Source organism: Bolinopsis microptera, chromosome 2, assembly GCF_026151205.1.
Source record: "Bolinopsis microptera isolate Bmic1 chromosome 2, MBARI_Bmic_1.0, whole genome shotgun sequence".
NCBI lineage: Eukaryota > Metazoa > Ctenophora > Tentaculata > Lobata > Bolinopsidae > Bolinopsis > Bolinopsis microptera.
In genome coordinates this window covers 21,909,854-21,937,521 of record NC_087073.1, presented here as the reverse complement: position 1 = coordinate 21,937,521, position 27,668 = coordinate 21,909,854, and the positions used below count along the sequence as shown (strand labels likewise).

General features: G+C 39.7%; 1 protein-coding gene across 1 annotated transcript in view; it reads right to left on the bottom strand.

The window, feature by feature from the left end:
- LOC134811917 (beta-galactosidase-like) overlaps nucleotides 1-27,668 on the bottom strand; it is a 53,647-nt gene that overhangs the window by 16,468 nt on the left and 9,511 nt on the right. Inside the window, exons 3-10 of the mRNA XM_063819071.1 lie at nucleotides 13,215-13,336; nucleotides 12,964-13,036; nucleotides 12,174-12,288; nucleotides 2,880-2,997; nucleotides 1,133-1,330; nucleotides 643-850; nucleotides 201-222; nucleotides 15-155 (exon numbers count right to left, since the gene is read on the bottom strand). Coding sequence (XP_063675141.1) covers nucleotides 15-155; nucleotides 201-222; nucleotides 643-850; nucleotides 1,133-1,330; nucleotides 2,880-2,997; nucleotides 12,174-12,288; nucleotides 12,964-13,036; nucleotides 13,215-13,336 — 997 coding nt within the window. The remainder of the gene's footprint in view (nucleotides 1-14; nucleotides 156-200; nucleotides 223-642; nucleotides 851-1,132; nucleotides 1,331-2,879; nucleotides 2,998-12,173; nucleotides 12,289-12,963; nucleotides 13,037-13,214; nucleotides 13,337-27,668) is intronic.

Here is a 27,668-nt window from a genome sequence, read left to right as displayed (position 1 = left end):
TAATTTCAAAGAACCTGTTTGTTTTCCTCCATTGAGAGTGGCTGCACATTGTACGTTTCACTTCCACACTGATTTATAAAGCTCTCGTTCAGGATGCTCCCCCAATATACCATCTCCACTTTACCGTAACTCTTCTTCGTGGAGTTCTTAGGAACCTCGTATACAGGACCGTACTTACTGAGTTATAATTACTTAGGAACCTCATATACAGGACCGTACTTACTGAGTTATAATTACTTAGGAACCTCGTATACAGGACCGTACTTACTGAGTTATAATTACTTAGGAACCTCGTATACAGGACCGTACTTACTGAGTTATAATTACTTAGGAACCTCGTATACAGGACCGTACTTACTGAGTTATAATTACTTAGGAACCTCGTATACAGGACCGTACTTACTGAGTTATAATTACTTAGGAACCTCGTATACAGGACCGTACTTACTGAGTTATAATTATTTAGGAACCTCGTATACAGGACCGTACTTTCTGAGTTATAATTAATTAGGAACCTCGTATACAGGACCGTACTTACTGAGTTATAATTACTTAGGAACCTCGTATACAGGACCGTACTTACTAAGTTATAATTACTTAGGAACCTCGTATACAGGACCGTACTTACTGAGTTATAATTACCTGTTGACGGCCCTAATGTCCCAGTATTTAAGAGTAGTGTCTCCAGCTTCATTGAGCGGAGCGTCATAGTCGTAACTGGTGGTATGTGGTACAAAGTTAGTAGCGTCTTTGTTTCCCTTAGCTCCACTCGTGTACCCAAAATTAGAGCCGCCGTGAAACATATACATATTAATACTGGCTCCATACGCTAACATCTCATCTAGCTTATCTGAAACATGTACGTTAAGTTGGCCGGAATTTTGCTGCGAAATCGGATGAATTTTCGACAAAAAGTCTTACAATTCGGGTAAAATGCCCTCCCATAGCGGGGACTGCGAGGCCTTTTGTTACGCCACTGAGAAGACGATATGTGAGTTTACTACTATTTACATTACTATAGTTAATAGTTAATAGTAGGCACAGGTTACACTATTAGTTAATATTTCATCATTGCACCTTCAGGTTTTATAAAAAGTTTACAAATAGCCATTAGCTATATTTGCATTCTTACTTGCAGTGGCAGTTCTAGATTTAGAAGGGAACTTAGAGCCCCAGTGAGAGAGCCACCCAGGATAGAACTCGATATTAACAGGGGGTCCTCCTGAGTTATACTGAGCCTGAATATCAAAGTGGGAGCTGATGTTTCCTCCTCCGAAATCAACAGTGTTGTAAAGTTCAGGCAGCGTTCCGCAGTTCAGCATTCCTTTACCTGGTGAGCAGGTGTTAACGTTATCTCCTTTATACCTGTTAACGTTATCTCCTTTATACCTGTTAACGTTATCTCCTTTATACCTGTTAACGTTATCTCCTTTATACCTGTTAACGTTATCTCCTTTATACCTGTTAACGTTATCTCTTTTATACCTGGGCAGCAAGTGTTAACGTTATCTCCTTTATACCTGGACAGCGAGTGTTAACGTTATCTCCTTTATACCTGGGCAGCGAGTGTTAACGTTATCTCCTTTATACCTGGACAGCGAGTGTTAACGTTATCTCCTTTATACCTGGGCAGCGAGTGTTAACGTTCTCTCTTTTATACCTGGGCAGCAAGTGTTAACGTTCTCTCCTTTATACCTGGGCAGCAAGTGTTAACGTTATCTCCTTTATACCTGGGCAGCAAGTGTTAACGTTATCTCCTTTATACCTGGGCAGCAAGTGTTAACGTTATCTCCTTTATACCTGGGCAGCAAGTGTTAACGTTATCTCCTTTATACCTGGGCAGCAAGTGTTAACGTTATCTCCTTTATACCTGGGCAGCAAGTGTTAACGTTATCTCCTTTATAACTGGGCAGCAAGTGTTAACGTTATCTCCTTTATACCTGGGCAGCAAGTGTTAACGTTATCTCCTTTATACCTGGGCAGCGAGTGTTAACGTTATCTCCTTTATACCTGGGCAGCGAGTGTTAACGTTATCTCCTTTATACCTGGGCAGCGAGTGTTAACGTTCTCTCTTTTATACCTGGGCAGCAAGTGTTCATGTTAACGTTCTCTCCTTTATACCTGGGCAGCAAGTGTTAACGTTATCTCCTTTATACCTGGGCAGCAAGTGTTAACGTTATCTCCTTTATACCTGGGCAGCAAGTGTTAACGTTATCTCCTTTATACCTGGGCAGCAAGTGTTAACGTTATCTCCTTTATACCTGGGCAGCAAGTGTTAACGTTATCTCCTTTATACCTGGGCAGCAAGTGTTAACGTTATCTCCTTTATAACTGGGCAGCAAGTGTTAACGTTATCTCCTTTATACCTGGGCAGCAAGTGTTAACGTTATCTCCTTTATACCTGGGCAGCAAGTGTTAACGTTATCTCCTTTATACCTGGGCAGCAAGTGTTAACGTTATCTCCTTTATAACTGGGCAGCAAGTGTTAACGTTCTCTCCTTTATACCTGGGCAGCAAGTGTTAACGTTATCTCTTTTATACCTGGGCAGCAAGTGTTAACGTTATCTCCTTTATACCTGGGCAGCAAGTGTTAACGTTATCTCCTTTATAACTGGGCAGCAAGTGTTAACGTTATCTCTTTTATACCTGGGCAGCAAGTGTTAACGTTATCTCCTTTATACCTGGGCAGCAAGTGTTAACGTTCTCTCCTTTATACCTGGGCCTCTAACCTGGTCCCTACTAGTTATACCCCCCCCCCTCTAACCTGGTCCATACTAGTTACACCCCCCCCCCCTCTAACCTGGTCCATACTAGTTACACCCCCCCCCCCTCTAACCTGATCTCCACTAGTTATACCCCCCCCCCCCCCCCCCTCTAACCTGGTCCGTCTACTGTGTAAAGGAGTATGTCATCTCCTAGAGTAGCTCTAAAGTGCTGGGTCAGGGACTGGAGGTAGGGTTTATCACAGGCGGGGTTACTACCGTACTCGTTCTCTACCTGGGGTTGAGAGGTGGGTGAGAGGTGGGGGTGAGAGATGGGGACTGATATTGGGGTGAGAGGTGGGTGAGAGGTGGGGGTGAGATGGGGTAAGAGTTGGGGTGAGGGGGTCGGGGGGGGGGGGGCGGGGGTGAGAAGGGGCCGGGGGTGAGAGGGGGTGAGAGGTGGGGTTGAGAGGGGGTGAAAGGTGGGGTGAGATGGGGGTGAGAGGTGGGTAAGAGGTGGGGTAAAAATAGGGCAAGAGTTGGGGTTGAGAGGGCGTGAGAGGTGGGGGTGAGAGGTGGGGTGAGAGGGGGTGAGAGGTGGGGGTGAGAGGTGGGGTGAGAGGGGGTGAGAGGTGGGGGTGAGAGATGGGGTGAGAGGGGGTGAGAGGTGGGGGTGAGAGGTGGGGTGAGAGGTGGGGTGAGAGGGGGTGAGAGGTGGGGGTGAAAGGGGGTGAGAGGTGGGGGTGAGAGGTGGGGTGAGAGGTGGGGTTGAGAGGGCGTGAGAGGTGGGGTGAGAGGTGGGGTGAGAGGGGGTGAGAGGTGGGGGTAAGAGGTGGGGTGAGAGGGGGTGAGAGGTGGGGTGAGAGGTGGGGTTGAGAGTTGGGGTGAGAAATGAGAGGTGGGGGTGAGAGGGGTAAGAGGTGGAATTGAAAGGTGGGTGAGAGGTGGGGTTGAAGGCCATAAACAACAAACTATTCAAATAAATCACCTTTCATGTTGAACAGTAAATTCCACATTTCACGAAGCAAATAGGTGACCACGATATAAGGCTGCCTTCGTCTAATTTAAAAAAAATCTAAATCTTTTCAAACAATACATAATTATACATAATTGCATGCTTCTAAATAAACCCAGATATAAAAGGAGGAAACCAATGTAGCTCAAATTTCCAGTATCCCAGTATATCGAAACCCAAATTATGTATTGAAAGAGGGGTAACCAAAACACGGTAGTGTGCAGTAAGAAATACCACACCCGCAATAACATTGGGCCCTAGCAAAAAATTAATTAATTAAAGAATTAAAACATATAATATTGTATTTATAGAAAATATATAACTCTCAAGGCTCCTTCTCTGAGCTAACGACTTCGATCTCCTTCGAGGGCAACCCTTTTTGCTGCAGCTTGGATCTTCTTCGGTGCAAAGGCGTTTTTACACGTGTTTTTCAACAGAGGCGAAAAGATTTTAATCTCGCTATGATTTTATTTGTATCTGCTACTTTTTCTTTCCTGAACTTGCTGTTGTCGGTAGCTGTTTCAACGGCGGACCGCGGATTGTAACAATGGACCACAATAATTCTCCAGAATACAGCACACTAACCACTTTGGTTCAGTTCATCAAATCGCACATCATCGTTGTGTTGAACACCAATTTTACTTCTAATCTCCTTGAAAATACTGACAGCCGCCATGTGTATCTGGTTCGCATATTCCGTAAGGAACTCGCCATTCTCAACCATAGCATCATCTACCATATCCAAGTGTTCATTCTGTAGCGAAAAAGGCATCGTACACGATGTACAGAAAATGTGCAAACAATGTATTTATACATTGTTTGTTTTTCGCTATTGGGTACTTTCGCTTTTGGGTTATAGTTATAACTATAACCCAAAAGCGAAAGTACCCAATAGTGAAAATGCAATAGCAATGTGTCTCCAGATAAAATTTTTCCGCCACTTAACTCAATAGATACTTGCCACATAGTAAACGTCATGTTCTTGTGTGTTTGTAGTTTATTGTTCTCTTATCAGCTAACAGCTTATTTAGCTTATATGACACACTTGTCGTGCTATTAACTAATAACTATTATGGTATTATCTGTATTATACTATACTATACTAATATTATATACTACTAGAAGGCTCGGGGAAGGGAGTTGGTAGTTTTTTTTTCAGTTTTTATCGTATCAAAATATATCCATTCTGCAAAACGAAGATACAGCTGTTTTAAATGTAAAACACTTTATACACAATGTAATTACCACAAAACCGATCAAAATGCCGTTCTGACAACCATTGCATGATTTTCACGTGAGCGTTCCAACACCGTTGCTATGCAACCTTTTGCTTTTTACATAATTTGCACGACTGCACGTGGAACGTTGGAAATTCAAACAGACACTTTCTTAATTACTATAGGCTAGGCAAGAACTCGATACTCAGATGAAGAGCTAGTGAGCATTTGATATATGTGTTACAGTATGTAGTAGATATGGAGATTGAATTTGAATCAAAAGTCAAAAATCAAAAGTCAAAATCCCAAAGTTAAGAATCAATGTCTTCTAATTACTGAACTATAGGACCAATTCAGAGTTATAAGGTCGAGTCTTTTTCAAAATTTTACAGTTTTGGTGTTCCCCTTTGTTTGTGAATCTCAATCGACACTGTAGATTTATTGGCAAATTCTTTTATTGTTTCAACTGGAACTTGTTAAATAGTTGCAGATCAGATCAGGAGACTTGATGACAGCAGTCTTACACAAACATACGTGTTCAAAACGTTCTTCATACCAGCTAATGGACAAACAAATTACTGAAATACCAAGAGTTGTTAACTTAAAGAACAATAGTCTTCCATAGACCGTACCTTCTTGATGATCAACCCCTCAGTGCTAGTTTGCTCTTTTTGATAATGTTTTTGATGTTATTTATTAATTATATTGTCCTTGCCGGAGATCATAATATACACTTTGATAATAACCACAGGGTTGATATAATTCGATACAATCAAATACAAATCGATACAAATCGATAAATTCGATACAATTCGATACAATTCGATACAATCCAATACAATTCGAGGATGATGATTAATCACTCTACACTCGACTGTCATGTGACTTTTTCGACCCGTTCTCTAGCTGGCCCTGAACGACTATTCGAAACCCTAACCCTCTAGTCTGATCCCAACCCTAACCCTAACCCAATCCTTAACAAAAGCTAATGCGGAAACCCTTATAGTCCCTAGGCCTAACCCTAACGAGAAATTAGACTAACTTCCTTATACAGTTATACGGTCATATCGCGTGATCGAGACAGTTTTTCGCCAATATCTCGTCAGGGGAGCATTTTAACCCTATGTCATGGGGGGTGATTCGGAATCAGTGTCCGAACATACATCGATTGAAGTTTGTTTCAACTGTCGGGGCCTCTTTAGAACAATCTCGAAGATCAACAATTCGAAGATCGACAATTCTATACAATCCAATACAAATCGATACAATTCGATACAATCCAATACTTATAGTTATAGTGAATGGAAATCTAGCGTCCGTCAAAACGAAACAACGGGCACAATTCTTGTTTTTGTACGATTTTAAAGCTTTTTTCGAGTATGAGTGTTGTGCTTTATAGTTTACTAGAACGCCCGTGGTCGCAAGGAGGGAGGTAATAGTCTTATTTGATACCATAATAGCTTAATGGCAGTCAGTTTTTATCACATCAAAAAATATCCGTCTCAACCGAAGATACAGCCGATTTAAATGTAGCTCGCACTGAACACAACGTAATTATTAAGTTATTACAAAACCGATAAAAGGATAAAAATGCCGTTTTTAAAATCTTTGCACGTGCACGTGCGTGTAACGAAACCGTTGCCATGGTTACTTTGCAACCTTTTGCTTTTTACCTAATTTGCACGTGGGCGGTCGTACATACAGACAGACAAAAAGTCCCGTATCAGGCTCCAGTTGATAAAAGGCTCTTTCCCTTACAATTTGGTTCAGGAAGGTGACAAGGGAAAGTACTTCAAATTGATTAAACCGTTAAGAATTGTAAATACAATATCTCAGTGTTCCTCAATATAATACCTCAATAATACAAATATCCTAGGTCTTTAACCTTTTAACTGTAAACTTAAACTGTAACTTCAGTTGTACTCAAACCAAAAAGGGTAACCTCCCTTCAATAGCTCAACTCCTAAATATCCCCAGAAAGTATAAACAATCTCCGAGCAATCTATAAACAATTTCCTAAACTATCCTTCTAGTAATCAAAACAGAGGTGTTAAACTGAACTCTCTGATAACCAAAACAGAGATGTTAAAATGAACTCTCTGTCCCCCCAAAACTCTCTGCTCTAAACAATATCTTTAACTATCCTCCCTGTAGCTAAAACAGAGGTGTGAAACTAATCTCTCTGCACTACCCTGCTGTACTAAATGTCGTATATTAATATTTTAAAAAATACTACCCTAAAATACTGAACTAATACTGACATGCATATAAACTTATGATATAAAACCCAACGTCAATCAAGATTAGAAACTAAACTGTCTATCGAGGCCATTAGGGCTCCACTTCTCCTTGAATCTCCGAGTCACATGTACGATTTCTTTGTTCTTTAATTTACCCTGCATCTGCATTCTCGGGATTAGGTCTTAACGGAATTCCGTTTTGTCTATTCTGCTTGTAGTTATCTATGTGCCCCCTGCTTACCCCGTATTTCATTAAGGGATAACACTTTTCAATCCGCTATGGTCTTCAGTCCTTCTGCTATTGAATGACCTTTCCGGGTTCATGAACATAAAGAAATTTTCTTTATAGCGATCATGACCCGAGCAGGTGTCCCAAGTTAACATTGCTAACCACGGATCTGCAATTGTCACGAACAACCCCAAAAATTCTAATAGCACATTCCATTTCTCCTACTTTTCCCGGGAAAGGTTCTTAGATTTACTCTGCATCAATTGATCTACATTTCCGGGCTTAGGTTTTAACGGAATTCCGTTAAGCCTATTTTGTTTGTAGTTTTCTATGTGCCCTCTGCTTATCCCGTACTTCATTGGGATGACACTTTTCAATCCGCTGTATCGATGGTCTTCTGTCCTGCTGCTATTAAATGACTTTCCTGGATTCAAGATCATAAAGAAATTTTCTTTATATCGATCATGCCCAGATCAGGCGTCCCAAGTTAGCATCGCTCCCCACGGATCTGCAATTGTTACGAACAATCCCAGAAACTCCCACAGCACATCCCATTTTTTCCTCTCCTCCGTGGATATGCTGTCTGATATGAGAGAGTCTCGTAACTGCCTGTTCATAATCCTTATTGATGCCAAGGTTACGCTAATGGGTCCCTCACTTATAATAGAACCTCCAATTTATCTGTTATCTTCTTTTTCCATGAACTGCTTCCCGAATCATCCTCTTTATTTTTCCTTAGTTCTTCTTCGCCGTATTTTACTACAATTTAGTTCTTTATCATTTCCTCTTTCCGTATCTTCATCCCCTTCATGTGTTTTCCGGTCTTGCCGACAAAGGGAATTCCCTTCATCGACAGAATCTTTCACGCTTTCCACATCCTCCTTTTCGTCAGACCAGATATCTTCCATTTGGTCCTCTATTTCTACTGCAATCCGTTCGATCTCTGCATTTTCAAGTTTATACGATATTAAGCAAATACGAGCGTCAATCAAATTGTTATGAAACCCGTATCCAAACCCCTTTAGCAGTTTAGTAGCCCTCGCACAATTGCGTGAGGGCTCCCCAGCACGTGACATTACGTGTTTTAAAGGGATGCACATTTGTTTAACTTCAATCCTCTCAGGTTGCACAAGTAGCCTCAATATTTTGATTTCTTTTGTCAATCTCCGATATACCATGAGCGAGCACCATGATACCCAACACAGCAAGTGTTAAAACTATTGCGACCAGTACTGCCCATATCATAACATTTAAGTGCACATTGGACCTAATATTCCAGTCGTCCACGGGGGCAAAATACTCTCCAAAGTTTTATTATACTTTCTACAAATCCCCGTCAAAGTGTCTGTGACATTTGTTTCGTCTAGATAAAAATCTAGCGACGAAAGATTGAAGCTTAACTAAGAGGGGTACATTGGGATCGACTCCGAATTTGGAGATTCGATCAACGTGTTTCCTATCTGCACACCTTTTATAGTTTTATGGAATCCCACGCAATATATGCAGCCCCTGCCTCCGATAAGTTTACCAAACTAGGAGGCAAACCTACCTGTGTCCTGTACTAAGTACATACGTATCCAAATAGTTGTTGGTTCTTATTAAGATTCCTAGCTCTCTAGCTGTGACATATTATACTGGTAATAATTTCTACACTTCGTACGCTTGATCCTACACGTGATGCTCCCCCGCTGGATGCAAGATGTTTGATTTGAAAAATTTTCCACAGGGCAAACGTACAAATCGTTGTGTGTCTTGCAATCGTGTGTAATGAATTCGAACAGAATTCCATCCTTCAAATACAACAAATCATGTAATTCATAGTACACACACAGATCCTCCTGTCTATTTGCGACCATGCCAACTTGTGCCGCTTCAAATGTCTCTAGAAGATCTTCCCTGTCTTCTAGAGATCTTCCCTGACGAATTAACGGAACGTCTAAAATAAAATGTGCTACGTCCAAACTTGAACTCACCTCGAACAGATGCACATTTGCTAACGAATAAAGTAAACTGGGGTGCTCACTGAAAATTGTAGGGTTCCTATCTACTATTGTCTATTTTCTTCAGTGTACCTATACCTGCCATCTTAGGGGAAAGCAATACGTCGTTTTGTCCACAAAATATTGTTTATGGTCTCTTGGGTCTCGTCAAACCCCTTTTCTACCATTCTACTCATTCCATGAAAGAGTATCATGCACTCCTCTCTCTTAAAATGCTCACTCAACTTTGCAGTAATTACTGTGACAAATCCTACCACCTTCTCATCCAAAGCTGTTATTTCATCTTGCAAATGCAAGATGATACTCTTCATGCCTGAGATGGTCTTTTCGTTTTCTGACACGTGTTTCTTAATCTTGTAGATCTAATATTCTGTCACACCCTCCATAGCCAGGGAAATCCCTGTGCCTGTCATGAATGAATTTTTTCTGTCTTTCTGTCTTTTTTCTGTCTTTGTCCTCGTTATCTTCCGCATCATTTTCGACGAAGGCTCTTAAAATATTGAGCCTTGTTGCTATAAAATCATTGAACTTATCGTTTAAATTGACGATCATTTGGCTCATGTCCGATCTGAAATCCAGATCGTCCATCGCGTTGCATTCCACGATGCGATTAAATGCCGATTGCAGGGGCTTCAAAATTTCCATCGGGTGGGCAGTTAGATTATCATAGAAATTATTATCTTGTCATTCACCATGACCGCTCTGCCCGACTTTTCTATTTTACACCAATCTCAGATGCAATGATGTCCCTCTGAGATCCTTTCTTTTGAAACGCGGCACTTGCCGTGCGGCACTTGCCGTGCCCAACAATATCCATATCACCAAGTTGTAAATAACCATGTTCTAATTGATGTCAAGATTAGTATCACTGTAAGAAAAGTGTTGTTATGATTCGAACTGAAAAGAGGTAGCTAATCTCCAGAATACGGTAGGAATCAACACTCAGGCGCCTAGTAATACAATATGACTGTTAAAACAAAAAGGCAACAACAAGGTTTATCATTACAATATACGTACTCTTCAAATTCCTGATACCGTGATTTTGTTGTAAATATTTAAACAAAATACCATTGTGCACAAAGTCGATCAAAATATCGATCGTTAATCTTTGCATGTGCACGTGCGCATTCAACACCGTTACCATGGTAACTATGCAACTTCTATCTGTTTGCCTAATTTGCACGTGGGCGGTCGTACATACTGATACAGACAGACAGAAAAAATCTTTTGAATTATAAATATAACTAGAAAGCCCGTGGTAACAGGGACGAAACTAGTAGTATTCTTTGAAAGAAAGTTTTAATCGCATCAAAAAATATCCATCTCAACCGAAGATACAGCCGATTTAAATATAAAACAATTTAAACACAACGTAATTACTTAGTATTGGAACAGCAATACTAAGGTAATTACCACAAAACCGATCAAAATGACGTTAAAAAGTTAAAACAATATTTGCACGTGCATGTGTGCATTAAAACACCGTTGCTATAGACAAAGTTCCAGACAACCGGAAAAATGTGTCATTGATTTGGACTATGCTGATGACATAGCAGGCATGGATGACACTGTCGAGGGACTGCAAGAAACAACGGACAATATTGCGAAATACTGTGGGCTTGGGGGTTTAAAGATGAACGCAAAGAAAACAGAGATCATGGTAATTGGGAAAGATACGTCGCAGCACCCACTCCCAGAGAATAGGACCATAGATATTACTGTCGATGGAAACTCTGCAAAGCAGGTCACTCAATTCACTTATTTGGGTGCCAAAATTACATCGGATGGCAAGATCGATAAAGAAATAAGTGTCAGGATTGGAAAAGCAACCGGAGCTTTTAACCAACTCAATAACATTTGGAAGAATAAGAACATAAGCATTAACAACAAAGTGCGAATCTACATCGCAGCTGTTCTTACCATTCTGACCTATGGAAGTGAGATATGGAACACGACTCAAGTGCAGACAAGAAGATTAGAGTCTTTCCATCAGTACTGCTTACGCAGAATACTGAGAGTGAGGTGGTTCCATCGAGTAAGAAATGAAGATGTTTTAAGAAGGGCTTCAATAACTGCTCTTACTGACATAATAGCAACAAAACGGCTACGTTGGTTTGGACATGTCAGTAGAATGCCTGAAGATCGGTTACCTAACTATCTACTTGAATGGAAACCCAAGCATGGGAAACGATCAAGAGGCAGGCCTAGGAAGAGCTTAAATGATGTATTTATTGAAGATGCTGAGCAGAGATTGGATCGTAATGGACTCACGATTGATTGTATGAGAAGATTGGCTGCAGATCGAAAAGGATGGAGAAATATTACCCGCCGAAGTTGTATAATACAAAGTAATGACGCAGATGACGCAGACTAATCCTTTTGGATGGAGATCTCGCCATGTAACATGTAACATGTATGTATGCTATGGAACCTTTTGGTTGTTACCTAAATTCCTATTTTTCATCTAATTTGCACGTGGGCGGTCGTACAGTGTACAGAATTCTCTGAATTATAAGTAAGATATTGATAGAAAGCCCGTGGTAACAGGGATGAAGCTAGTAGTATTCTTTGAAATAAAGTTTTAATCGCATCAAAAAATATCCATCCGAACCGAAGATACAGCCGATTTAAATGTAAAACGTAATTACCACAGAACCGATCAAAATGCCGTTCCAACAATCTTTGCATGTGCAAGTGCTCATTCCAACACCGTCGCAAATTTGCACGTGGGCGGTCGTACGTACATACACTGTAATAAATAGTCACATACCTGTAGTCCAATAACTGGTCCCCCCTGTTGGTAGAGGTACGGTGCTAACATGGGTAGAAGCTCACTAAACCAAGTTAGAACGTTCTTCAGATAAACTGGTTCTGACGTCCTGAAACTGTACAACAGCTTAGTGTAACAGTGTAACGTGTAGAGTTAACTAATCTTGTGAGTTTAGTGTAAAATGTAGAGTTAACTAATCTTGTGAGCTAATTACGGTAAAATGTAGAGTTAACTAATCTTGTGAGCTTAGTGTAAAATGTAGAGTTAACTAATCTTGTGAGTTTAGTGTAAAATGTAGAGTTAACTAATCTTGTGAGCTAATTACGGTAAAATGTAGAGTTAACTAATCTTGTGAGCTTAGTATAACATGTAGAGTTAACTAATCTTGTGAGTTTAGTGTAAAATGTAGAGTTAACTAATCTTGTGAGCTAATTACGGTAAAATGTAGAGTTAACTAATCTTGTGTGCTTATTGACAGACCACAGTTCACAGTATTGATGAGTATATTCAGCAGTAAATATATGTCCTGATAATACACCTCCTGAAGATACACACTAAACACTACACAGTAGGAAGAGTCGTCTTAAAATCAAACACTAGAAGATGATTGTAGTTATTGCAAGTCTAAAGAATATATTAATATATAAACTATGCAGTGTATTGTTAGTAGAGCACGTGCGAGCTACCCTTCACGTGCAAGTTCCACTGCCTCCTAACGTCACACTACCTCACTACAGTTACCTGGCGGCTGGCTCAGTAGTTACTGTAGACCTGGTTGTAGCTTGCTTACCTTATTGTTTTACTCTGTGTTGGTAGCCAGGATGGGAAACCGCCGAACTCGAACTCTGCCGCAATGAACGGACCTGCATAATAAATATATGAGGGTATTTACTTTATGTCAAGCTCATTAATCAATTAATTGATGGAATGGGGATTGGGATATTGTATAATTTACATATTCAGACTTTGCCATATTAATGTACCGTGATAACAAGTAATGATACACAGTTAGAACACAGTCAAATTAGTGTTTTATCTAACCTGGTCTGAGTAAGACTAGAATTCCAAGATCCGAACAGAGTTTAAGGTAAGAGAAGAGATCCTTCCTTCCAGAGAAGTCTATTCGTCCTTTCACCGGTTCATGTTGGTTCCACGGTATGTACCTGCAATTTCATCAGGAGATTACAAGTTCGCTAGGAGATTACAAGTTCGCTAGGAGATTATAAGTTCACTAGGAGATTACAAGTTCGCTAGGAGATTATAAGTTCACTAGGAGATTACAAGTTCGCTAGAAGATTACAAGTTCACTAGGAGATTACAAGTTCGCTAGGAGATTACAAGTTCACTAGGAGATTACAAGTTCGCTAGGAGATTACAAGTTCACTAGGAGATTACAAGTTCACTAGGAGATTACAAGTTCGCTAGGAGATTACAAGTTCACTAGGAGATTACAAGTTCACTAGGAGATTACAAGTTCGCTAGGAGATTACAAGTTCACTAGGAGATTACAAGTTCGCTAGGAGATTACAAGTTCGCTAGGAGATTACAAGTTCACTAGGAGATTACAAGTTCACTAGGAGATTACAAGTTCGCTAGGAGATTACAAGTTCACTAGGAGATTACAAGTTCGCTAGGAGATTACAAGTTCACCAGGAGATTACAAGTTCACCAGGAGATTACAAGTTCGCTAGGAGATTACAAGTTCACTAGGAGATTACAAGTTCACCAGGAGATTACAAGTTCGCTAGGAGATTACAAGTTCACTAGGAGATTACAAGTTCACTAGGAGATTACAAGTTCACCAGGAGATTACAAGTTCACCAGGAGATTACAAGTTCACTAGGAGATTACAAGTTCACCAGGAGATTACAAGTTCACTAGGAGATTACAAGTTCACCAGGAGATTACAAGTTCGCTAGGAGATTACAAGTTCACTAGGAGATTACAAGTTCACCAGGAGATTACAAGTTCGCTAGGAGATTACAAGTTCACTAGGAGATTACAAGTTCACTAGGAGATTACAAGTTCACCAGGAGATTACAAGTTCACCAGGAGATTACAAGTTCACTAGGAGATTACAAGTTCACCAGGAGATTACAAGTTCACTAGGAGATTACAAGTTCACCAGGAGATTACAAGTTCGCTAGGAGATTACAAGTTCACTAGGAGATTACAAGTTCACTAGGAGATTACAAGTTCACCAGGAGATTACAAGTTCGCTAGGAGATTACAAGTTCACCAGGAGATTACAAGTTCACTAGGAGATTACAAGTTCACCAGGAGATTACAAGTTCACTAGGAGATTACAAGTTCACCAGGAGATTACAAGTTCGCTAGGAGATTACAAGTTCACTAGGAGATTACAAGTTCACCAGGAGATTACAAGTTCACTAGGAGATTACAAGTTCACTAGGAGATTATAAGTTCACTAGGAGATTACAAGTTCACTAGGAGATTACAAGTTCACTAGGAGATTACAAGTTCACTAGGAGATTACAAGTTCACTAGGAGATTACAAGTTCGCTAGGAGATTACAAGTTCACTAGGAGATTACAAGTTCACTAGGAGATTACAAGTTCACTAGGAGATTACAAGTTCACTAGAAGATTACAAGTTCGCTAGGAGATTACAAGTTCACTAGGAGATTACAAGTTCACTAGGAGATTACAAGTTCACCAGGAGATTACAAGTTCACTAGGAGATTACAAGTTCACTAGGAGATTACAAGTTCACTAGGAGATTATAAGTTCACTAGGAGATTACAAGTTCACTAGGAGATTACAAGTTCACTAGGAGATTACAAGTTCACTAGGAGATTACAAGTTCACTAGGAGATTACAAGTTCGCTAGGAGATTACAAGTTCACTAGGAGATTACAAGTTCACTAGGAGATTACAAGTTCACTAGGAGATTACAAGTTCACTAGGAGATTACAAGTTCACCAGGAGATTACATGTTCACTAGGAGATTACAAGTTCACTAGGAGATTACAAGTTCACTAGGAGATTACAAGTTCACTAGGAGATTACAAGTTCACTAGGAGATTACAAGTTCACTGGGAGATTACAAGTTCACTAGGAGATTACAAGTTCACTAGGAGATTACAAGTTCACTAGGAGATTACAAGTTCACTGGGAGATTACAAGTTCACCAGGAGATTACAAGTTCACTAGGAGATTACAAGTTCACTAGGAGATTATAAGTTCACTAGGAGATTACAAGTTCACTAGGAGATTACAAGTTCACTAGGAGATTACAAGTTCACTAGGAGATTACAAGTTCACTAGGAGATTACAAGTTCACTAGGAGATTACAAGTTCACTAGGAGATTACAAGTTCACTAGGAGATTACAAGTTCACTAGGAGATTACAAGTTCACTAGGAGATTACAAGTTCACTAGGAGATTACAAGTTCACTGGAGATTACAAGTTCACTAGGAGATTACAAGTTCACTAGGAGATTACAAGTTCACTAGGAGATTACAAGTTCACTAGGAGATTACAAGTTCACTAGGAGATTACAAGTTCACTAGGAGATTACAAGTTCACTAGAAGATTACAAGTTCGCTAGGAGATTACAAGTTCACTAGGAGATTACAAGTTCACTAGGAGATTACAAGTTCACCAGGAGATTACAAGTTCACTAGGAGATTACAAGTTCACCAGGAGATTACAAGTTCACCAGGAGATTACAAGTTCACTAGGAGATTACAAGTTCACTAGGAGATTACAAGTTCACTAGGAGATTACAAGTTCACCAGGAGATTACAAGTTCACCAGGAGATTACAAGTTCACCAGGAGATTACAAGTTCACCAGGAGATTACAAGTTCACCAGGAGATTACAAGTTCACTAGGAGATTACAAGTTCACTAGGAGATTACAAGTTCGCTAGGAGATTACAAGTTCACCAGGAGATTACAAGTTCGCTAGGAGATTACAAGTTCACAAGGAGATAACAAGTTCACTAGGAGATTACAAGTTCACTAGGAGATTACAAGTTCACCAGGAGATTACAAGTTCACTAGGAGATTACAAGTTCACCAGGAGATTACAAGTTCACCAGGAGATTACAAGTTCGCTAGGAGATTACAAGTTCACTAGGAGATTACAAGTTCGCTAGGAGATTACAAGTTCACTAGGAGATTACAAGTTCGCTAGGAGATTACAAGTTCACTAGGAGATTACAAGTTCACTAGGAGATTACAAGTTCACCAGGAGATTACAAGTTCACCAGGAGATTACAAGTTCACCAGGAGATTACAAGTTCACTAGGAGATTACAAGTTCGCTAGGAGATTACAAGTTCACAAGGAGATAACAAGTTCACAAGGAGATTACAAGTTCACTAGGAGATTACAAGTTCACCAGGAGATTACAAGTTCACAAGGAGATAACAAGTTCACTAGGAGATTACAAGTTCACTAGGAGATTACAAGTTCACTAGGAGATTACAAGTTCGCTAGGAGATTACAAGTTCACCAGGAGATTACAAGTTCACCAGGAGATTACAAGTTCACTAGGAGATTACAAGTTCGCTAGGAGATTACAAGTTCACAAGGAGATAACAAGTTCACTAGGAGATTACAAGTTCACTAGGAGATTACAAGTTCACCAGGAGATTACAAGTTCACAAGGAGATAACAAGTTCACTAGGAGATTACAAGTTCACTAGGAGATTACAAGTTCACTAGGAGATTACAAGTTCGCTAGGAGATTACAAGTTCACCAGGAGATTACAAGTTCACTAGGAGATTACAAGTTCGCTAGGAGATTACAAGTTCACAAGGAGATAACAAGTTCACTAGGAGATTACAAGTTCACTAGGAGATTACAAGTTCGCTAGGAGATTACAAGTTCACCAGGAGATTACAAGTTCACCAGGAGATTACAAGTTCACCAGGAGATTACAAGTTCACTAGGAGATTACAAGTTCACCAGGAGATTACAAGTTCACTAGGAGATTACAAGTTCGCTAGGAGATTACAAGTTCACTAGGAGATTACAAGTTCACTAGGAGATTACAAGTTCGCTAGGAGATTACAAGTTCACTAGGAGATTACAAGTTCACTAGGAGATTACAAGTTCACTAGGAGATTACAAGTTCGCTAGGAGATTACAAGTTCACTAGGAGATTACAAGTTCACTAGGAGATTACAAGTTCACCAGGAGATTACAAGTTCACCAGGAGATTACAAGTTCACTAGGAGATTACAAGTTCGCTAGGAGATTACAAGTTCACTAGGAGATTACAAGTTCACTAGGAGATTACAAGTTCACCAGGAGATTACAAGTTCACTAGGAGATTACAAGTTTGCTAGGAGATTACATGTTCACCAGGAGATTACAAGTTCACTAGGAGATTACAAGTTCACCAGGAGATTACAAGTTCACTAGGAGATTACAAGTTCACTAGGAGATTACAAGTTCACTAGGAGATTACAAGTTCACTAGGAGATTACAAGTTCACTAGGAGATTACAAGTTCGCTAGGAGATTACAAGTTCACTAGGAGATTACAAGTTCACCAGGAAATTACAAGTTCACTAGGAGATTACAAGTTCACCAGGAGATTACAAGTTCACTAGGAGATTACAAGTTCGCTAGGAGATTACAAGTTCACTAGGAGATTACAAGTTCACTAGGAGATTACAAGTTCACTTGGAGATTACAAGTTCACTTGGAGATTACAAGTTCACCAGGAGATTACAAGTTCACCAGGAGATTACAAGTTCACCAGGAGATTACAAGTTCACCAGGAGATTACAAGTTCACTAGGAGATTACAAGTTCACTAGGAGATTACAAGTTCGCTAGAAGATTACAAGTTCACTAGGAGATTATAAGTTCGCTAGAAGATTACAATTTCACTAGGAGATTATAAGTTCACCAGGAGATTACAAGTTCACTAGGAGATTACAAGTTCACTAGGAGATTACAAGTTCACTAGAAGATTACAAGTTCGCTAGGAGATTACAAGTTCACCAGGAGATTACAAGTTCACCAGGAGATTACAAGTTCACCAGGAGATTACAAGTTCGCTAGGAGATTACAAGTTCGCTATGAGATTACAAGTTCACTAGGAGATTACAAGTTCACTAGGAGATTACAAGTTCGCTAGGAGATTACAAGTTCACCAGGAGATTACAAGTTCGCTAGGAGATTACAAGTTCACTAGGAGATTACAAGTTCACCAGGAGATTACAAGTTCACTAGGAGATTACAAGTTCACCAGGAGATTACAAGTTCACTAGGAGATTACAAGTTCACCAGGAGATTACAAGTTCACTAGGAGATTACAAGTTCACCAGGAGATTACAAGTTCACTAGGAGATTACAAGTTCACTAGGAGATTACAAGTTCACCAGGAGATTACAAGTTCACTAGGAGATTACAAGTTCACCAGGAGATTACAAGTTCACTAGGAGATTACAAGTTCACCAGGAGATTACAAGTTCACTAGGAGATTACAAGTTCACCAGGAGATTACAAGTTCACTAGGAGATTACAAGTTCACTAGGAGATTACAAGTTCACTAGGAGATTACAAGTTCACCAGGAGATTACAAGTTCACTAGGAGATTACAAGTTCACTAGGAGATTACAAGTTCACCAGGAGATTACAAGTTCACTAGGAGATTACAAGTTCACTAGGAGATTACAAGTTCACTAGGAGATTACAAGTTCACCAGGAGATTACAAGTTCACCAGGAGATTACAAGTTCACTAGGAGATTACAAGTTCACTAGGAGATTACAAGTTCACCAGGAGATTACAAGTTCACCAGGAGATTACAAGTTCACCAGGAGATTACAAGTTCACCAGGAGATTACAAGTTCACTAGGAGATTACAAGTTCACTAGGAGATTGCAAGTTCACTAGGAGATTACAAGTTCGCTAGGAGATTACAAGTTCGCTAGGAGATTACAAGTTCACTAGGAGATTACAAGTTCACCAGGAGATTACAAGTTCACTAGGAGATTACAAGTTCACTAGGAGATTACAAGTTCACCAGGAGATTACAAGTTCACTAGGAGATTACAAGTTCACTAGGAGATTACAAGTTCACTAGGAGATTACAAGTTCACCAGGAGATTACAAGTTCACCAGGAGATTACAAGTTCACTAGGAGATTACAAGTTCACTAGGAGATTACAAGTTCACCAGGAGATTACAAGTTCACCAGGAGATTACAAGTTCACCAGGAGATTACAAGTTCACCAGGAGATTACAAGTTCACTAGGAGATTACAAGTTCACTAGGAGATTGCAAGTTCACTAGGAGATTACAAGTTCACCAGGAGATTACAAGTTCACTAGGAGATTACAAGTTCACCAGGAGATTACAAGTTCACTAGGAAATTACAAGTTCACTAGGAGATTACAAGTTCACTAGGAGATTACAAGTTCGCTAGGAGATTACAAGTTCACCAGGAGATTACAAGTTCACCAGGAGATTACAAGTTCACCAGGAGATTACAAGTTCACTAGGAGATTACAAGTTCACCAGGAGATTACAAGTTCGCTAGGAGATTACAAGTTCACCAGGAGATTACAAGTTCACCAGGAGATTACAAGTTCACTAGGAGATTACAAGTTCGCTAGGAGATTACAAGTTCACTAGGAGATTACAAGTTCACTAAGAGATTACAAGTTCACTAGGAGATTACAAGTTCGCTAGGAGATTACAAGTTCACTAAGAGATTACAAGTTCACTAGGAGATTACAAGTTCACTAGGAGATTACAAGTTCACCAGGAGATTACAAGTTCACTAAGAGATTACAAGTTCACTAGGAGATTACAAGTTCGCTAGGAGATTACAAGTTCGCTAGGAGATTACAAGTTCGCTAGGAGATTACAAGTTCACTAGGAGATTACAAGTTCGCTAGGAGATTACAAGTTCGCTAGGAGATTACAAGTTCGCTAGGAGATTACAAGTTCACTAGGAGATTACAAGTTCACTAGGAGATTACAAGTTCGCTAGGAGATTACAAGTTCGTTAGGAGATTACAAGTTCGCTAGGAGATTACAAGTTCGCTAGGAGATTACAAGTTCACTAGGAGATTACAAGTTCGCTAGGAGATTACAAGTTCACTAGGAGATTACAAGTTCGCTAGGAGATTACAAGTTCGCTAGGAGATTACAAGTTCGCTAGGAGATTACAAGTTCACTAGGAGATTACAAGTTCACTAGGAGATTACAAGTTCGCTAGGAGATTACAAGTTCGCTAGGAGATTACAAGTTCGCTAGGAGATTACAAGTTCGCTAGGAGATTACAAGTTCGCTAGGAGATTACAAGTTCACCAGGAGATTACAAGTTCACTAGGAGATTACAAGTTCACCAGGAGATTACAAGTTCACTAGGAGATTACAAGTTCACCAGGAGATTAAAAGTTCGCCAGGAGATTACAAGTTCACTAGGAGATTACAAGTTCGCTAGGAGATTACAAGTTCGCTAGGAGATTACAAGTTCGCTAGGAGATTACAAGTTCGCTAGAAGATTACAAGTTCACCAGGAGATTACAAGTTCACCAGGAGATTACAAGTTCACCAGGAGATTACAAGTTCACCAGGAGATTACAAGTTCACTAGGAGATTACAAGTTCACTAGGAGATTACAAGTTCGCTAGGAGATTACAAGTTCACTGGGAGATTACAAGTTCACCAGGAGATTACAAGTTCACTAGGAGATTACAAGTTCGCTAGGAGATTACAAGTTCACCAGGAGATTACAAGTTCACCAGGAGATTACAAGTTCACTAGGAGATTACAAGTTCACCAGGAGATTACAAGTTCACAAGGAGATTACAAGTTCACCAGGAGATTACAAGTTCACCAGGAGATTACAAGTTCACTAGGAGATTACAAGTTCACTAGAAGATTACAAGTTCACTAGGAGATTACAAGTTCACCAGGAGATTACAAGTTCACTAGGAGATTACAAGTTCACCAGGAGATTACAAGTTCACTAGGAGATTACAAGTTCACTAGGAGATTACAAGTTCACTAGGAGATTACAAGTTCACCAGGAGATTACAAGTTCACTAGGAGATTACAAGTTCACTAGGAGATTACAAGTTCACTAGGAGATTACAAGTTCACCAGGAGATTACAAGTTCACTAGGAGATTACAAGTTCACTAGGAGATTACAAGTTCACCAGGAGATTACAAGTTCACTAGGAGATTACAAGTTCACTAGGAGATTACAAGTTCACTAGGAGATTACAAGTTCACCAGGAGATTACAAGTTCACCAGGAGATTACAAGTTCACTAGGAGATTACAAGTTCACTAGGAGATTACAAGTTCACCAGGAGATTACAAGTTCACCAGGAGATTACAAGTTCACCAGGAGATTACAAGTTCACCAGGAGATTACAAGTTCACTAGGAGATTACAAGTTCACTAGGAGATTGCAAGTTCACTAGGAGATTACAAGTTCGCTAGGAGATTACAAGTTCGCTAGGAGATTACAAGTTCACTAGGAGATTACAAGTTCACCAGGAGATTACAAGTTCACTAGGAGATTACAAGTTCACTAGGAGATTACAAGTTCACCAGGAGATTACAAGTTCACTAGGAGATTACAAGTTCACTAGGAGATTACAAGTTCACTAGGAGATTACAAGTTCACCAGGAGATTACAAGTTCACCAGGAGATTACAAGTTCACTAGGAGATTACAAGTTCACTAGGAGATTACAAGTTCACCAGGAGATTACAAGTTCACCAGGAGATTACAAGTTCACCAGGAGATTACAAGTTCACCAGGAGATTACAAGTTCACTAGGAGATTACAAGTTCACTAGGAGATTGCAAGTTCACTAGGAGATTACAAGTTCGCTAGGAGATTACAAGTTCGCTAGGAGATTACAAGTTCACTAGGAGATTATAAGTTTCACCAGGAGATTACAAGTTCACCAGGAATTACAAGTTCACTAGGAGATTACAAGTTCACTAGGAGATTACAAGTTCGCTAGAAGATTACAAGTTCACTAGGAGATTATAAGTCACCAGGAGATTACAAGTTCACTAGGAGATTACAAGTTCACTAGGAGATTACAAGTTCACTAGAAGATTACAAGTTCACTAGGAGATTATAAGTTCACCAGGAGATTACAGTTCACTAGGAGATTACAAGTTCGCTAGGAGGATTTACAAGTTCGCTAGAAGATTACAAGTTCACTAGGAGATTATAAGTTCACCAGGAGATTTACAAGTTCACCAGGAGATTACAAGTTCACTAGGGAGATTACAAGTTCACTAGGAGATTACAAGTTCGCTAGAAGATTACAAGTTCACTAGGAGATTATAAGTTCACCAGGAGATTACAAGTTCACTAGGAGATTACAAGTTCACCAGGAGATTACAAGTTCGCTAGGAGATTACAAGTTCACCAGGAGATTAAAAGTTCACCAGGAGATTACAAGTTCACTAGGAGATTACAAGTTCACCAGGAGATTACAAGTTCACTAGGAGATTACAAGTTCACTAGGAGATTACAAGTTCACTAGGAGATTACAAGTTCGCAAGGAGATTACAAGTTCACCAGGAGATTACAAGTTCACCAGGAGATTACAAGTTCACCAGGAGATTACAAGTTCACTAGGAGATTACTAGTTCACCAGGAGATTACAAGTTCGCTAGAGATTACAAGTTCACCAGGAGATTACAAGTTCACCAGGAGATTACAAGTTCACTAGGAGATTACAAGTTCGCTAGGAGATTACAACTTCACTAGGAGATTACAAGTTCACTAAGAGATTACAAGTTCACTAGGAGATTACAAGTTCGCTAGGAGATTACAAGTTCACTAAGAGATTACAAGTTCACTAGGAGATTACAAGTTCACTAGGAGATTACAAGTTCACCAGGAGATTACAAGTTCACTAAGAGATTACAAGTTCACTAGAGATTACAAGTTCGCTAGGAGATTACAAGTTCGCTAGGAGATTACAAGTTCGCTAGGAGATTACAAGTTCACTAGGAGATTACAAGTTCGCTAGGAGATTACAAGTTCGCTAGGAGATTACAAGTTCGCTAGGAGATTACAAGTTCACTAGGAGATTACAAGTTCACTAGGAGATTACAAGTTCGCTAGGAGATTACAAGTTCGTTAGGAGATTACAAGTTCGCTAGGAGATTACAAGTTCGCTAGGAGATTACAAGTTCGCTAGGAGATTACAAGTTCACTAGGAGATTACAAGTTCGCTAGGAGATTACAAGTTCACTAGGAGATTACAGTTCGCGTAGGAGATTACAAGTTCGCTAGAAGATTACAAGTTCGCTAGGAGATTACAAGTTCACTAGGAGATTACAAGTTCACTAGGAGATTACAAGTTCGCTAGGAGATTACAAGTTCGCTAGGAGATTACAAGTTCGCTAGGAGATTACAAGTTCGCTAGGAGATTACAAGTTCGCTAGGAGATTACAAGTTCACCAGGAGATTACAAGTTCACTAGGAGATTACAAGTTCACCAGGAGATTACAAGTTCACTAGGAGATTACAAGTTCACCAGGAGATTAAAAGTTCGCCAGGAGATTAACAAGTTCACTAGAGATTACAAGTTCGCTAGAGAATTACAAGTTTCGCTAGGAGATTACAAGTTCGCTAGGAGATTACAAGTTCGCTAGAAGATTACAAGTTCACCAAGGAGATTACAAGTTCACCAGGAGATTACAAGTTCACCAGGAGATTACAAGTTCACCAGGAGATTACAAAGTTCACCAGGAGATTACAAGTTCACTAGGAGATTACAAGTTCACCAGGAGATTACAAGTTCACTAGGAGATTACAAGTTCACTAGGAGATTACAAGTTCACCAGGAGATTACAAGTTCACTGGAGATTACAAGTTCACCAGGAGATTACAAGTTCACTAGGAGATTACAAGTTCACCTAGGAGATTACAAGTTCACTAGGAGATTACAAGTTCACTAGGAGATTACAAGTTCACCAGGAGATTACAAGTTCACTAGGAGATTACAAGTTCACCAGGAGAGTTACAAGTTCACTAGGAGATTACAAGTTCACCAGGAGATTACAAGTTCACTAGGAGATTACAAGTTCACCAGAGATTACAAGTTCACTAGGAGATTACAAGTTCACTTAGGAGATTACAGTTCACTAGGAGTACATTCAGGAGATTACAAGTTCACTAGAGATTATCTGGAGATTACAAGTTCACCAGGAATTACAAGTTCACTAGGAGATTACAAGTTCACCAGGAGATTACAAGTTCACTAGGAGATTACAAGTTCACCAGGAGATTACAAGTTCACCAGGAGATTACAAGTTCACTAGGAGATTACAAGTTTCACTAGGAGATTACAAGTTCACCAGGAGATTACAAGTTCACCAGGAGATTACAAGTTCACCAGGAGATTACAAGTTCACCAGGAGATTACAAGTTCACTAGGAGATTACAAGTTCACTAGGAGATTGCAAGTTCACTAGGAGATTACAAGTTCGCTAGGAGATTACAAGTTCGCTAGGAGATTACAAGTTCACTAGGAGATTACAAGTTCACCAGGAGATTACAAGTTCACATAGGAGATTACAAGTTCACTAGGAGATTACAAGTTCACCAGGAGATTACAAGTTCACTAGGAGATTACAAGTTCACTAGGAGATTACAAGTTCACTAGGAGATTACAAGTTCACCAGGAGATTACAAGTTCACCAGGAGATTACAAGTTCACTAGGAGATTACAAGTTCACTAGGAGATTACAAGTTCACCAGGAGATTACAAGTTCACCAGGAGATTACAAGTTCACCAGGAGATTACAAGTTCACCAGAGATTACAAGTTCACTAGGAGATTACAAGTTCACTAGGAGATTGCAAGTTCACTAGGAGATTACAAGTTCGCTAGGAGATTACAAGTTCGCTAGGAGATTACAAGTTCACTAGGAGATTATAAGTTCACCAGGAGATTACAAGTTCACCAGGAGATTACAAGTTCACTAGGAGATTACAAGTTCACTAGGAGATTACAAGTTCGCTAGAAGATTACAAGTTCACTAGGAGATTATAAGTTCACCAGGAGATTACAAGTTCACTAGGAGATTACAAGTTCACTAGGAGATTACAAGTTCACTAGAAGATTACAAGTTCACTAGGAGATTATAAGTTCACCAGGAGATTACAAGTTCACTAGGAGATTACAAGTTCGCTAGGAGATTACAAGTTCGCTAGAAGATTACAAGTTCACTAGGAGATTATAAGTTCACCAGGAGATTACAAGTTCACCAGGAGATTACAAGTTCACTAGGAGATTACAAGTTCACTAGAGATTACAAGTTCGCTAGAAGATTACAAGTTCACTAGGAGATTATAAGTTCACCAGGAGATTACAAGTTCACTAGGAGATTACAAGTTCACCAGGAGATTACAAGTTCGCTAGGAGATTACAAGTTCACCAGGAGATTACAAGTTCACCAGGAGATTACAAGTTCACTAGGAGATTACAAGTTCACTAGGAGATTACAAGTTCACTAGAAGATTACAAGTTCAATAGGAGATTACAAGTTCACTAGGAGATTAAAAGTTCACCAGGAGATTACAAGTTCACTAGGAGATTACAAGTTCACCAGGAGATTACAAGTTCACTAGGAGATTACAAGTTCACTAGGAGATTACAAGTTCACTAGGAGATTACAAGTTCGCTAGGAGATTACAAGTTCACCAGGAGATTACAAGTTCACTAGAAGATTACAAGTTCACCAGGAGATTACAAGTTCACTAGGAGATTACAAGTTCGCTAGGAGATTACAAGTTCACTAGGAGATTACAAGTTCACTAGAAGATTACAAGTTCAATAGGAGATTACAAGTTCACTAGGAGATTAAAAGTTCACCAGGAGATTACAAGTTCACTAGGAGATTACAAGTTCACCAGGAGATTACAAGTTCACTAGGAGATTACAAGTTCACTAGGAGATTACAAGTTCACTAGGAGATTACAAGTTCGCTAGGAGATTACAAGTTCACCAGGAGATTACAAGTTCACCAGGAGATTACAAGTTCACCAGGAGATTACAAGTTCACCAGGAGATTACAAGTTCACCAGGAGATTACAAGTTCACTAGGAGATTACAAGTTCACCAGGAGATTACAAGTTCACTAGGAGATTACAAGTTCACCAGGAGATTACAAGTTCACTAGGAGATTACAAGTTCACCAGGAGATTACAAGTTCACTAGGAGATTACAAGTTCACTAGGAGATTACAAGTTCACCAGGAGATTACAAGTTCACTAGGAGATTACAAGTTCACCAGGAGATTACAAGTTCACTAGGAGATTACAAGTTCACCAGGAGATTACAAGTTCACTAGGAGATTACAAGTTCACCAGGAGATTACAAGTTCACTAGGAGATTACAAGTTCACTAGGAGATTACAAGTTCACTAGGAGATTACAAGTTCACCAGGAGATTACAAGTTCACTAGGAGATTACAAGTTCACTAGGAGATTACAAGTTCACCAGGAGATTACAAGTTCACTAGGAGATTACAAGTTCACTAGGAGATTACAAGTTCACTAGGAGATTACAAGTTCACCAGGAGATTACAAGTTCACCAGGAGATTACAAGTTCACTAGGAGATTACAAGTTCACTAGGAGATTACAAGTTCACTAGGAGATTACAAGTTCACTAGGAAATTACAAGTTCACTAGGAGATTACAAGTTCACCAGGAGATTACAAGTTCACCAGGAGATTACAAGTTCACCAGGAGATTACAAGTTCACTAGGAGATTACAAGTTCACTAGGAGATTACAAGTTCACTAGGAGATTACAAGTTCACCAGGAGATTACAAGTTCACTAGGAGATTACAAGTTCACCAGGAGATTACAAGTTCACTAGGAGATTACAAGTTCACTAGGAGATTACAAGTTCACTAGGAGATTACAAGTTCACCAGGAGATTACAAGTTCACCAGGAGATTACAAGTTCACTAGGAGATTACAAGTTCACTAGGAGATTACAAGTTCACTAGGAGATTACAAGTTCACTAGGAAATTACAAGTTCACTAGGAGATTACAAGTTCACCAGGAGATTACAAGTTCACCAGGAGATTACAAGTTCACCAGGAGATTACAAGTTCACTAGGAGATTACAAGTTCACCAGGAGATTACAAGTTCACTAGGAGATTACAAGTTCACCAGGAGATTACAAGTCACTAGGAGATTACAAGTTCACCAGGAGATTACAAGTTCACTAGGAGATTACAAGTTCACTAGGAGATTATAAGTTCACCAGGAGATTACAAGTTCACTAGGAGATTACAAGTTCACTAGGAGATTACAAGTTCACCAGGAGATTACAAGTTCACCAGGAGATTACAAGTTCACCAGGAGATTACAAGTTCACCAGGAGATTACAAGTTCACTAGGAGATTACAAGTTCACTAGGAGATTGCAAGTTCACTAGGAGATTACAAGTTCGCTAGGAGATTACAAGTTCGCTAGGAGATTACAAGTTCGCTAGGAGATTA